The 12,315-nt window shown below is 39.0% G+C and overlaps 1 protein-coding gene across 1 annotated transcript in view; it reads right to left on the bottom strand.

The window, feature by feature from the left end:
• Positions 1-244: 244 nt before the first annotated feature.
• Positions 245-12,315, bottom strand: part of XPR1 (xenotropic and polytropic retrovirus receptor 1) — a 90,666-nt gene continuing 78,595 nt past the window's right edge. The window contains exons 13-15 of the mRNA XM_087726905.1: positions 10,589-10,728; positions 9,007-9,228; positions 245-750 (exon numbers count right to left, since the gene is read on the bottom strand). Coding sequence (XP_087583031.1) covers positions 690-750; positions 9,007-9,228; positions 10,589-10,728 — 423 coding nt within the window. The 3' untranslated portion in view covers positions 245-689. The remainder of the gene's footprint in view (positions 751-9,006; positions 9,229-10,588; positions 10,729-12,315) is intronic.

Here is a 12,315-nt window from a genome sequence, read left to right as displayed (position 1 = left end):
GTTACCACCTTCATTGCACAGGACTCAGAAAACCATTCTCATAAGGTTAACTATCATAAATAATATGAAAACTATGTGCAACAAATACATCATATTTCAAAAAAAATAATAATAAGAAAGTTAAACACCAAATTAAAAAGTAGCTTCGTGAATGAAGGTACTGCTCTAAGTGCACTTTCCCGGCAAGTGCAGCTAGTGCGTTGGCGCTGGATATGAAAGAAAACACCAAAAAACCAGAGAGCGCGAGCCAGAGTTAAAAACGCTGGTCCAGTTTCAACCAGTAAAAACTGGACTGAGCAGAGACCGAATGATTTCTCAGTTAAAAGTCCCCGTTAGGGAGTCCAAAATGATGCTTCCTTCATCCAGATTGTATGTCCTTGAAGAGATTGTAAACAATCCTTAAGACAGCTCCTTCCTTAAATGTCCCTCTGATTGGCAAAACGAAGTTAGATTTTACATTTTTTTTAAAACAAGAAATCAAATTAAAACCAGAAGAAAAGAAAGGAAAACACAGTGAGCTTGTTGGAGTCCATAGGAACCAGTCCGGAAGAGCTCAGAAAATGTGTTCGGATTTTTCTCCTGTTTTTAGCTGGAACTATACCAGAGGGATGGACTGGGTGGCTGTTGCGGTTGGGAAGGTAATAAATCAAAAGAACATGAGGGATGCGGAACTTGACCCTGGGGACAGTTCATGTGTTTGCTTCATCATCTGTGTCTTCTATTAATACTTTGGTGTCATGAATCTTTGACCTGAGGAAAGAGGAAATTAAACTTTGATTAACAATTTGCCATTCAATCAATCAATTAATCAATCTCTATTTTGGTCTTAGACCAGCAGTTAAAACACAAAAGTCACAATTAGGATAAAAGAACAAAAATATAATTGCTTTAAAATATCTAAAAAAAGATTAATCTAATTTTGTTTCCTTGACCGCAGCTAAGTACTGTTGTGTAATTCGTAGAGCAGTGTTTCTCAACCTTGGCAACTTGAAGATGTCTGGACTTCAACTCCCAGAATTCAGCGAATGCTGGCTGGGGAATTCTGGGAGTTGAAGTCCAGACATCTTCAAGTTGCCAAGGTTGAGAAACACTGTCGTAGAGCATGCCATAGTATTTCCATTAAATACTTTTAGGCATTTTAGAACAATTAAATTTTAATTATTTATCCATCCTAGCAACATAAACTGTTAACCCCACTGACTATTATTATTAGCAGAGTTCCTCTACCCCCTAGCCCAAACATCTGGGGAAATAGCTTCATTCAAAACACAATCTAAGCAGAAGAATTTTGGCCAGGCATCTTAATGTTTATTGAACTGAATAAATAACATATATCAATAGCTCCCTCTGCTGAGTACTTGCTAGTATGAAAAGAACGCAGAAGAAAAAGCATTTCTACTGCAATGGGCATTCATTGCAATCATTGTTGGTACAGAATAAGCAGGGATGCTCTATGATCAGAATATATTTTGCCCCTGTTGCAAGCTCCTTGCCATGAATAGCTTTGTTTTCTAAACAATTCAAATCAAAGAAGGCTTGCATAAGTTGAATGTTGTCCTGCAAAGTAATCTTTAGATTCTAGAATCTAGTTTGTATACAAAAGCAGTGGAGTTCAGGTTCATTCTAATCCGGAAGGGGGGAAAAATTGCTAGAAAGAGAAAACCATCTGTGACACGTTATGAACACACGAGCTTGAACAAGGTGTGAGAGAACTGAAAAAGTGATAAACCTTTAGAGAGTCAAGAAAGACTGAGAATGCTGATTAAAGAATAGCTGCTTAGAAAGAGCTCTGTTATTAATGTTTTATAGCAATGGCATGAATATAAATATAAAACCACCAAGACGGTTTATGATGAAAGGTTGACAGGAAGCAATTAGTGAAGGGTACAAGAGCAATGAGAAGTTTTGAATTTGAGACAGATCATTTTTTGAAACTATCGAAAATGGATTGAGGGAAAAGGGAAAAGGAAGAAGAGGGGAAAAGTGAAATGAGTGAAATGAGAATGATTCAGGAAGATACAAGTTCTTTATAAAAAAAGAATTAAAAATGTATTAATAGAAGGAATTAAGGAGGACGTGGAAGCTTTCTGGAAGAGAGTAAAAACAATTATAAATATGAAGGCAAATAGGGAATACAAAAAAGTATGCTTGTTGAAATAATAAAGCATGAGAAAATGTATATAAAAGGATTGCTGTGAAAAAGGAGAAAACCCAAACCCAGAGACAAACATATAAAATCAGTAAATAAAAATAGCAGTAGCAATAGCAGTTAGACTTATATACCACTTCATAGGGCTTTTAGCCCTCTCTAAGCGGTTTACAGAGTCAGCATATCACCCCCACAGTCTGGGTCCTCATTTCACCCACCTTGGAAGGATGGAAGGCTGAGTCAACCTTGAGCCGGTGAGATTTGAACTGCTGAACTGCAGATAACAGTCAGCTGAAGTGGCCTGCAGTACTGCACCCTAACCTCTGCGCCACCTCGGCTCTTTTCAAGGAATTCTTCTTGAAAAAGAATTTCAAAGAATAAAAATGAAAAGTGGCGGAGAAAATGAGCAATGTTTTCATGGAAATAAAAACAGTTCTGGAAGTAGGAGAGGGCTAGTAAAGTAACAGAGGCCCTAAACATACCAACTTCAGGCCCAGGTACAGGTTTTTAAAGACTTGGAAAAGGCTAATAGGGTTGGGGCCATTCCAATCTCTGAGGGGAGGGTATTTTATAAGACAGGGGCTGCAAGCAGAGAAAGCTTATCTTCTGGTTCCTGCCAGTCGACATTCCTTGGCCGATGGGATCTGCAGCAGGCCCAGTCCACTGAATTAATTTGGATGGACAGTAACTCTTGCGAAAAGCCGATCCCTTTCAAGTTAACCTGGTCCCAAGCCATGTAGGTGACATAAAGGTGATAACCAGCACCTTAAATTGGACCCGGAAACATACTGGCAGCCAGTGCAGCTCACGGAGTAATGAGGTTACATTGTAGTGTAAAAGTAGCCGGCATTATTTATTAGCCGTGCAGCTCAATTTTATACCAACTGAAGTTTCTGAATGCTCTTCGGTGACAGCCCAATGTAGAGCCTATTGCAGTAATCTAAACCAAAGGTCACAAGGGCATTGGTGTAGGGTAAAAATAATCAAACAATATAAGTAGTCCTTGATTTATGACCACAATTCGGACCAGAACTTCCATGGCTTAATATGCAATTGTTCAGTGAGTCATCACATAATCACATCTGAATTAATGACCTTTTCTGCCACAGTCATTAAGCAAATCATAGAGTGGTTAAGTGAATCGTCTATTGTTGGGAACTGAGTGGGAACGTCACAATTAGCAGTCACGTGATCCTGGGATGCTGCAACTGTTGTAATTATATGCCGGTTGCCAAATATCAGAATTGAGTTTGAGTTTATTGGTCTTGTATGCCGCCCACTCCCGAAGGACTCCGGGCGGCTTACAATAAACAAGGGAAGGGGATAAATAAACAAAACAACACTTTAAAATACGTAACATTCACAATTACCGTGGGGCTGGATATTTCACAAGCCCCCCGGCCTGCTGGAGCAGCCAGGACTTGGTGGCTTTGCGGAAGGCCGGGAGGGTAGTAAGGGTCCGGATCTCCACGGGGAGAATTGCAATCACATGATTGTGGAGCTGCTGTGACCATTGTAAATTACTTTTTTTCAGTTTTCTCGTAACTTTGGTTGATAAATGAATGATCATAAGTCAGGGGTTACCTGTACAACTTTAAAAAAAACATAGCCACGTACTGGAACTAAAACCAACATTAAAAGATAATAAAACATGCTGGACTCACACACTCATGCTAACCCAGTCCTGGGGGAAAGAGCCAGACTTTCAGAACCCTCTGAATATAGTCAGGGTGAGGCCCAGAGGTATCTTGGTAGGGGAACAGTCAGGGGTGGATTGCTGCCAGTTTTACTACCAGTTCACAACCCGCACGCAACATGTGCACTGCACACACGTGCACCGTTCAATGTAAATTGTTCTTTGCGCATGTGCAGAACAATTTACAGTGAACTGCGCACACGCAGTCACTAAAAACCAAAATGGCAGCGGCCCAGCGGCAGTGAGGGAACCGGTTCGGGGGCGTGGCAGGCCTGGGTCGCTGCCTGAATTCCACTACCGATTCGGCCGAACTGGAAGCAACCAGCCTCTGGAAACAGCGTTCCATAGAACAGGAAATGTCCTGCTTCCTAGATCCCATCAGACAACATTGAAGGAGCTGTGACTCCAAAAGAGTCTTAAAGAGCAATTCATTCAGGACTGTTAAGAAGCCTCTTTCTTCTCAGTGTTGTCTGGTAAGTCTGATATATAATTTTGTATCATCTGGATACTGAGCAAGCTCATGAAGATGTTGAAGAAAAGAGGTGGTAGCCCACACGCCAGCAATCTCAAGTCCGGCTGTTCCTCTCCTGAATCCAACCCCAGAGAAAGGAGGGGAAGCATTGGAACATTGTACCTTCCACTCCAAATTCTCACAAGCAGGCTAGAAGGATACTCAGGTTGATGGGATTGAAAGCTATCGAAAGATCAAGAAACCCAGGACAGTTGCTCTAACAACATCCCAAATTCACAACAAGTCAACCACAAATGCTACCAATGCTGTCTCCATACTACGTCTGCACCTGAAATATGACTGAAGGGGGTTCAGATAATCAGTTTCTTCCCTTTTTTAATCTTCCATGAAAAGAAAAGATTGGAAATGTGATTAAAATTGTCCAGGATGCTTTTTGAGGAAAGGGTGCACCACTGCCTCCTTCGATTATAGCATGGATCCAGCTACCTGCCACCTCCCAAGAAGCCTTCACCAACTAGGAGTGTTCTTGCATAGTAGCATGAAGATGAAAAATTTGAACAATAAATGATAGCAAGATAAAGAGTAAGAAAAAATGAAAGAGGTAACAATGGATGTATTTTGAATTTCAGATGAGCTTTAATCTGCAACATGATTATATGGCAAGTGCATTGTACTCTGTTACATTTCCTAAATTATGCTGTGCTAGATTGTGAAGCTAAGAGATCTTATAATTTGAGGACAGAGGAAAAATTGGATGCTGGCTGGAATTCAAAGCCAAAAGTTGTTCATTACTTTCTCAAATAATTATTTCAATCAACAACCAATTAAAAGCTGCTAATAACAAAATGAATTCAAAATTCTCCTTGAGAAATATGTGATCAAATTACAAGAAAGGATTATCAAAAGCTAAATCTCCAGAGGGTAGAAGATAGAACAACAGGGATTATACTAAAATGATTTAGACAGGACTGCAGCAAATGCTGCACTAATGGAAGCTGAGAAGGGAAAACAGACAATAAGGATGGCAAAATTCTTCATGCCTGTATGTCACAGTTCCACAAAGAAAGTGGGAAATGATACTGCATTATCTTCCTTGCCTAAGCACACAGGATTAAAAAGAGTGGGAACTCCCGTATTTTTTAGCAGGATAATGTTGTTGTGAATGAAATGCAAAATAGGAAAACAATTATGCCTTCTCTTACCCAACTGCTGTAACTCAAGTAATCTGAGAGATATTATGTGGCTCCCAAATTACCATGGCTATAACAAAAAATATATTAAATTTAATCTGCCTTTGATGCATTAGAATAAAAAGTTTTTTTATTGAAGTGATTTCAAATTATTCCTGGTTGGGTTTTAAAAGATGACTGCATTTTATCTTTATTGAAATCAATTTATGGCTGTAGGAATACAAGGTTATAACACTGATAATCATCTGGACATAAGAACATGGCTGTTCAATTACTCTCAAGGTGAAATTATGTTGTATACAATTTCTCTGAACAGGGAACGGGGAGGCAGAAATGATTAAGAATTGCAACTTAATGCAACAAAAATATGATATAGTCCCTTAAAATTTCCCCCCAAATCATATTGTGTTGATGTTGTTGCTATGGAAGAATATACCTGTAAGAGCTATTTCTGCTACAAAATAATTTAATTTTTTTAGCATCACCATCTTTTCTTTCTATCTGCACTATTGTTTTTAGTTATTCTTTGATTTCTAGTTTTTATTTTTATTCCATATAATTTCATAGTTACTTTTTACTTATGCGAAAATCTTTAATATTAAGTGTCAGTGGTGGGATTGAGCCAGTTCGCACCTATTCAGGAGAACCGGTTGGTAACTTTCTAAGCAGTTCGGAGAACCGGTTGTTGGAAGAAATTTTAATTTGATTTTTTTCCACTTTACAGGGCTAATCCTGTAAGGAAGGCAGGAAGGAAACATTCTGGTGTTGTTTCTAGCCTAATCTTTATTGCCCTGCTTACAGAAACTGCCTCTCCAGTTAACCCTTATTACCATTGTAACAGCTAAGGTGAAGCGCCCATCAACGTGAGTGATGTTGAGTTGGCTACACCCACATGGTCACATGACCACCAAGCCCCACCTACCCTGCTGGTCATTAGGACAGAGAACCGGTTGTTAAATTATTTGAATCCCATCACTGGTGAGTGAGTGAGTGAGTGAGTGAGTGTGTGTGTGTGTGTGTGTGTGTGTGTGTAAACTTTAACATCACCATAAAGAGAAGAGTAACAAACACATCAAACAGAACAGCAATGGATCAGTCTGGGGACAGGTCAAGGCCCCTATAGATAAAAAGGAGCTATCATAATCCAGAACAAAATGGTGGAAGAAGGGAAAACATAACAATGAACATGACACGAGGATAACTTGCCCAGAGTTAAACACACATTTACTTAGAGGGAGAACTGTCCCTAGCTCTTATAAATCTGATAGCACATCCCATTGATATTTGGGTATAAATGATAACAATCCTGTAACTAAAACCAAGGAATGTGCTTCATCCACAGGACAGCAAGCTTATTGGAGAATATGATTGAAGACCATTTGGGGAATATCTTTTACTTAGCTTGGTATCTAGTCAGTATGCCCAGGTTATCAGTGATGGCAGTAGGAACAATGGAAGATGGTAGCTTCAATAGATTATCAGAAGACGGAGTTACACTTTGAATCTATGCAATAGGTTATGACCGCAACCAAAAGACTTATGCAAGAAACCAATGGAGGTGCTTTGTTATAAGAGTTATAGCCCCGAGGGAGCTGGAATCACAGCAACTGCTTTAATACTTCCCCTGGGTATTACTGAAGCTAGATTCATTACTTATTAGTAGTGAGTCACACCAACTGTTTTGCATGTAAATTATGCAGATCTGGTGTACAGGCTTCAGCTCAATATATTTGGAAATAATAAAACAATCTTAATTTCAGGCTATATATACGGGCTATATGTATATGTAGAAAATCTGTATGAAACAGATTTTACGATAAACTGAGCAGAGCAATAGATTTAAACTAGAAATGGGTTAAATACTGCATACAACTTGATAAATTATATTAACCTCTTTGTACTAGGAACCTTAATAGTTGAATCTAATTAGATAAGTGATCATAAGAATATAAGAATACAAGAACTATGTCACATCTTCATCATAAATTCTAACCTTCCCACAGTTAAGTAAGTGAGGTACATTCTGCTCTTGCCAATAGGCAGTGAATTACCAGCATCTAACTTAACGTCAATTTCACTTAGTATCTTAATGTAACTCTAAGTATTTTTATACCAACCACAGATTTCTTCTCCTTGAAAGCCTTCTGCCCTGAATGAAAAAAAAGCTGCCCATGAATAAAGTTCAATCTACCATTCTCCATTTCTTGCAACTTGTAGGGCTCCATGAAAAACATGGCCTTCCTATGTCTGTAATTGTTCGGACCCCCCTCGTCCTGCACCAAAGCACGCCGAGACAAAGATACTTCAAGGATTTATTAACACAGAGACAAGACCTTGACAGCAATCCAGCACAGTCCAGAGGTTGGCAGAAATCCAGCATAGGCTAACCTTGGCAGCTATCCAGCCTGCCAAGCTAGCCACGAGAGTTCTCCAGCTCTAATGAATACGTTGAGTCCTGCAACGGGCGTGTGCACAATCATTCCTTTTATAGTCTTGAGAGGAGCCTAATGACCACCAACTGAGTGCAATTATCTCCTGTAACTATGTAACTGTTCCTTACGCGTATTAGCTCTCTGTTGCCGGGCATCCAGGACCAACTCCCTTGTCTTCTCCCCACTGCTCCAATGCATGACGTCAGGATCACACTCCCTTGTCTCCTGCCCACTGGTCCAAGGCTCAGGCGCCTCCTGGTGGACAACCAGCCTCTCTACGCCCTGCTCGGAGTCGGAACCCTGTCCAGGGTCCTCCACATCCTCCAAAGCTGACTCATAGGGCCCCTCGCTGTCGGAGTCTGGTGGCAGCTCCAACGACTCCTGCTGGGCCACAACAGTAATCTAGGACAATTACTTCAAAGAACAGATAGCACCTTGACATACTACATTCTCAAGGTTAATGTTCCCCATCTTCCAAAATGCTGACTTTCTCCTGGCACATACTGTGGACCGTAAGAATGATCCATCCCAACAAAAGAATAGCATCTTATGAGGAGAGGAAAGATCGATAAGCACAACCCAAGATTTAGAGAAAAAGATTTAGGACTCTCTGAAACACCATCATCTAATGCCAACAACCCTGTGGGTAACTGGTATGTGTACATGAGAGAAAATTCAGTTTATCAATTTTATTTCCACTGATATTTAACTTCTGGCTACATGAAGAGCGAATGCATTAATTTAATTTAATTAAATATTACATATATTAATTAAAATGCATTAAGAATTCTTAACCTTAGGAAAATTGGGTATCAGAAAGCCACGTAAACTGGCTTCTTGTGCGGTGGAATGCAATAGAAAAAAATGTCCAGCTTTCTTTTACTTCTCCCATGTTAAGATTTATTTATTAAATCTAATTTATACCCTTCAGAAAATTCAGCACTCTTTTTGGTCATTCCAGGTAGGAATTCTGGAAATTGCAGTCCCGAGAAAACCGAAGGGAAATACATGGAGAAAAGCTCTTCTAATCAAATAACAAACTCATTGGGCTATTGTGTAACACGTACTGTGAAGCAAGTTGTGGTCTGTGCAAAGACACACTCTGGCTACGCTTCCAAGGTCTATTTTTCTGGCGGTTTCGGACACCATCCTCCTGGTCCATCATCTGTTCAAGCAGGGTCTGATCATCTGCATTCAGTGGTGCCACTGAAATATCCCGGACAGCTCGGAACTCACCACAGTTATTCAGATGCTCATTCTCTAATCGGAAGAAATTCCACACAAACCGCCTGAAAAGTGGAAGATAATAAGCAGCTAAAACAAAGATTTGAAGATATTAACATAGACTAACACTAATGCATACATGTATTTTATAAGGAAAATCAATTTTCCACTTCTCCCCAAAGGAATGACAAAGAAATAAACTAAAGCCAGGGAACATTTGCATTAATTTTCCAACTGACTAATCCGTGACCCGTCAAAACCGCGTTCCACAAAAGCGCGGTCGACGAAATCGCGTACGTGACGTCATCACAACGCGACGAAAAAGATCGAAAAATTGCAATAAAAATTAAATTACAGCAAGCCGATTCACATAAAGGTAAGGGTTAGGTTAAGGGTTAGGGTTAGGTTAAGGGTTAGGGCGTTAGCGTTACGTTTAGCGTTAGGTTAAGGGTTAGCGTTAGGTTTTTCGTTACGTTAAGGGTTAGGTTTAGGGTTAGGTTTAGGGTTAGGTTTAGGGTTAGGTTTGGGGGGGTTAGGGTAAGGTTTTCGCTTTATTTTTACATTTTTCGATCTTTTTCGTCACGCTGTGATGACGTCACGTACGCGCTTTCGTCGTCCGCGATTTTGTCGTCTGCGGTTTTGTCGTCCGCGGTTTTGTGGTAGAACCGACTAATCAATACATGTACATTGAATGACACCCTTTTTTTAAAAAAATATTATTATTAAATTTATTTGCTACCTAGCTCACCATGGGGCTATTCTAGGTGGCTCACAACCATAAAAAATAAAGAAATTAAAAGGAAGTGTAAACAAAGTAAAAGAAAAATAATAGAATAAAATAAACAAGGAGAAAACCCAAGAAAATGTGTCGATATGACTAGCAACAAAGTAAATAATGTAAATGTAACAGGTCAAATACTGGAGAGAAAAAAGATAAAAATTTCAATATAATGAGTTGATGCGAGCACATGCTAAACTTGAGATACTGAAGCCTAGTCCCCTTCCTCAAATATTAAATCTAGGTTTGATCCCCAAACCTAGATAAACCCAAATTCTCAAACTGTGGTAAAATGCAAATTACACTTTTATAGATATTTTATAACCCCTCCTAAAAATAATATGGAATTATATTAATTAGCTTCTGGGATACTTCTAATAGTTATAAATGTAGATGTTTCAAATCCTGAATGCTAGAGACCATATCCTAGGTTTCTTTTGATTTGCAGTTTCTGTCTGCATTTTAAAATGCTATATAATACTTTTTTTGAATGCCACAAGCATTGTTCATCTGAGTGGGCTGATTTAGAGCTGTAGAGAGAGAATAAAATATATTTTTTTAATTATAGGGGATAAATACAGTCATAATTATTTGCAAATAGGCCTTCCAAAACTCAGTAACTATGCAATCAGCGCAGTGCGTCTTACCGGAAAACCTCTAGTGGTGCAAATACAGTAGCAATGATGTCACCGGCAAAAGGATGAATTTCCATGGTAGTCAGAGAAATCTGGATAGTCCACGCAAAACGTAGAATCACATCCTCTACAATGGCACAATAGTAATAGGCCTGATAAACAGACAAAACAGGGAGCTGTAGTATCAAGGAATAATATCCACCAAATCAACCTCCAAATAAATATATGCAAATAGAGATAGCCAGTTCTTCATTTGCAGACTCTACGTTTGCAGTCATTTTTTATGACTATAAGTCAGTGTTTCTCAACCTTGGCAACTTGAAGATGTCTGGTCTTCAACTCCCAGAATTCCCCAGCCAGCGAATGCTGGGAGTTGAAGTCCGGACATCTTCAAGTTGCCAAGGTTGAGAAACACTGCTCTAAGTACAGTATCATCGGAGATGAGCTGCATTTCTAGCTGTCTACTGGTTGAAGAATAAACATTGCACTAACTGAAAGGGCAGCAACAGTTTCACTTCTGATGGTTTGCCAGTAAATGAATTTGATATTCTTTTTCTAAACATAGGAATTCTTTGATTTACAACCGTAACCAAAATTTCAATTAAGCAAGACAGGGGTTGAATGAGTTTTGCCCCATTTTATGACTTTTCTTGCCACAGTTCTTATCTGAATCACTTGCTGTTGTTAAGCTAGTAACATTAAAAGAGCCGAGGTGGCGCAGTGGTTAGGGGGCAGTACTGCAGGCCACTTCAGCTGACTGTTATCTGCAGTTCAGTGGTTCAAATCTCACCGGCTCAAGGTTGACTCAGCCTTCCATCCTTCCGAGGTGGGTAAAATGAGTACCCGGATTGTTGGGGGCAATTTGCTGACTCAATTTGCTAAAAATCTGTAAACCGCTTAGAGAGGGCTGAAATCCCTATGAAGCGGTATATAAGTCTAATAAATAAATAAATAAATAAATAAATAAATAAATAAATAAATAAATAAATAAATAAATAAAATGAATCTGGCTTCCCCATTGACTTTACTTGTCAAAAGGTTGCAAAAGATAAATCACATGACCTTGGGTCCCTGAAACAATCACAAGTTGCCAAGTGTCCGAATTTTGATCACGTGACTGTGGGGATGCTGCAAATGGTTTTAAGTGTGAAAAACAGTTGTAAGTAACTTTTTAAAGTACTGTTGTAACTTCAAACAGTCACTAAATGAATGGTTGTAAGTAAAGGACAATCTGTATCCTGTTAAGGAACTATAGATCTTTCAAACCATAACATACCATAATAGCTTACTTGTACTTTACAATCTATTACTACAATACTTGCAATAAAAAATCTATTAAGCAAAGACAACAATCATTTTAGTTTTTTGGTTCTATTCTGCATTCTTTTGATGGACAGTAACATAACTGCAAGAAATACAGTATACCTTCATTTTATGTTGGTGTCAAACATAAACATCTTGATGCCTTGAAAGACTTGCTTGCACATAAGAGCTTCTGCACAGTATATATCCTTTTTTTTTTTTTGCCAAACTACAACTTAACCAATTATTAGGTTCCAGACATGTTCAAACAAACCTAGGATCATCTCTAGAGCACCCGGTTATTGCTTTATGCCACTAAGAAGTGGGGATGGGAGAAGATGACCAGTGAAAATGTGTGCATGTTTGAGGAACAGAAACAGAGAAAATGAAAGAGAAAATAATTAGCTGCTAAGGTGATGGAAGAAAAATTGAAATTA

Source organism: Thamnophis sirtalis, unplaced genomic scaffold, assembly GCF_051295495.1.
Source record: "Thamnophis sirtalis isolate CommonGarterSnake01/CBP01778 unplaced genomic scaffold, rThaSir2_p1.2 scaffold_12, whole genome shotgun sequence".
Taxonomy (NCBI): Eukaryota; Metazoa; Chordata; class Lepidosauria; order Squamata; family Natricidae; genus Thamnophis; species Thamnophis sirtalis.
Note: the sequence above shows the minus strand (reverse complement) of the source record. Positions and strands in the feature narration are given on the sequence as shown.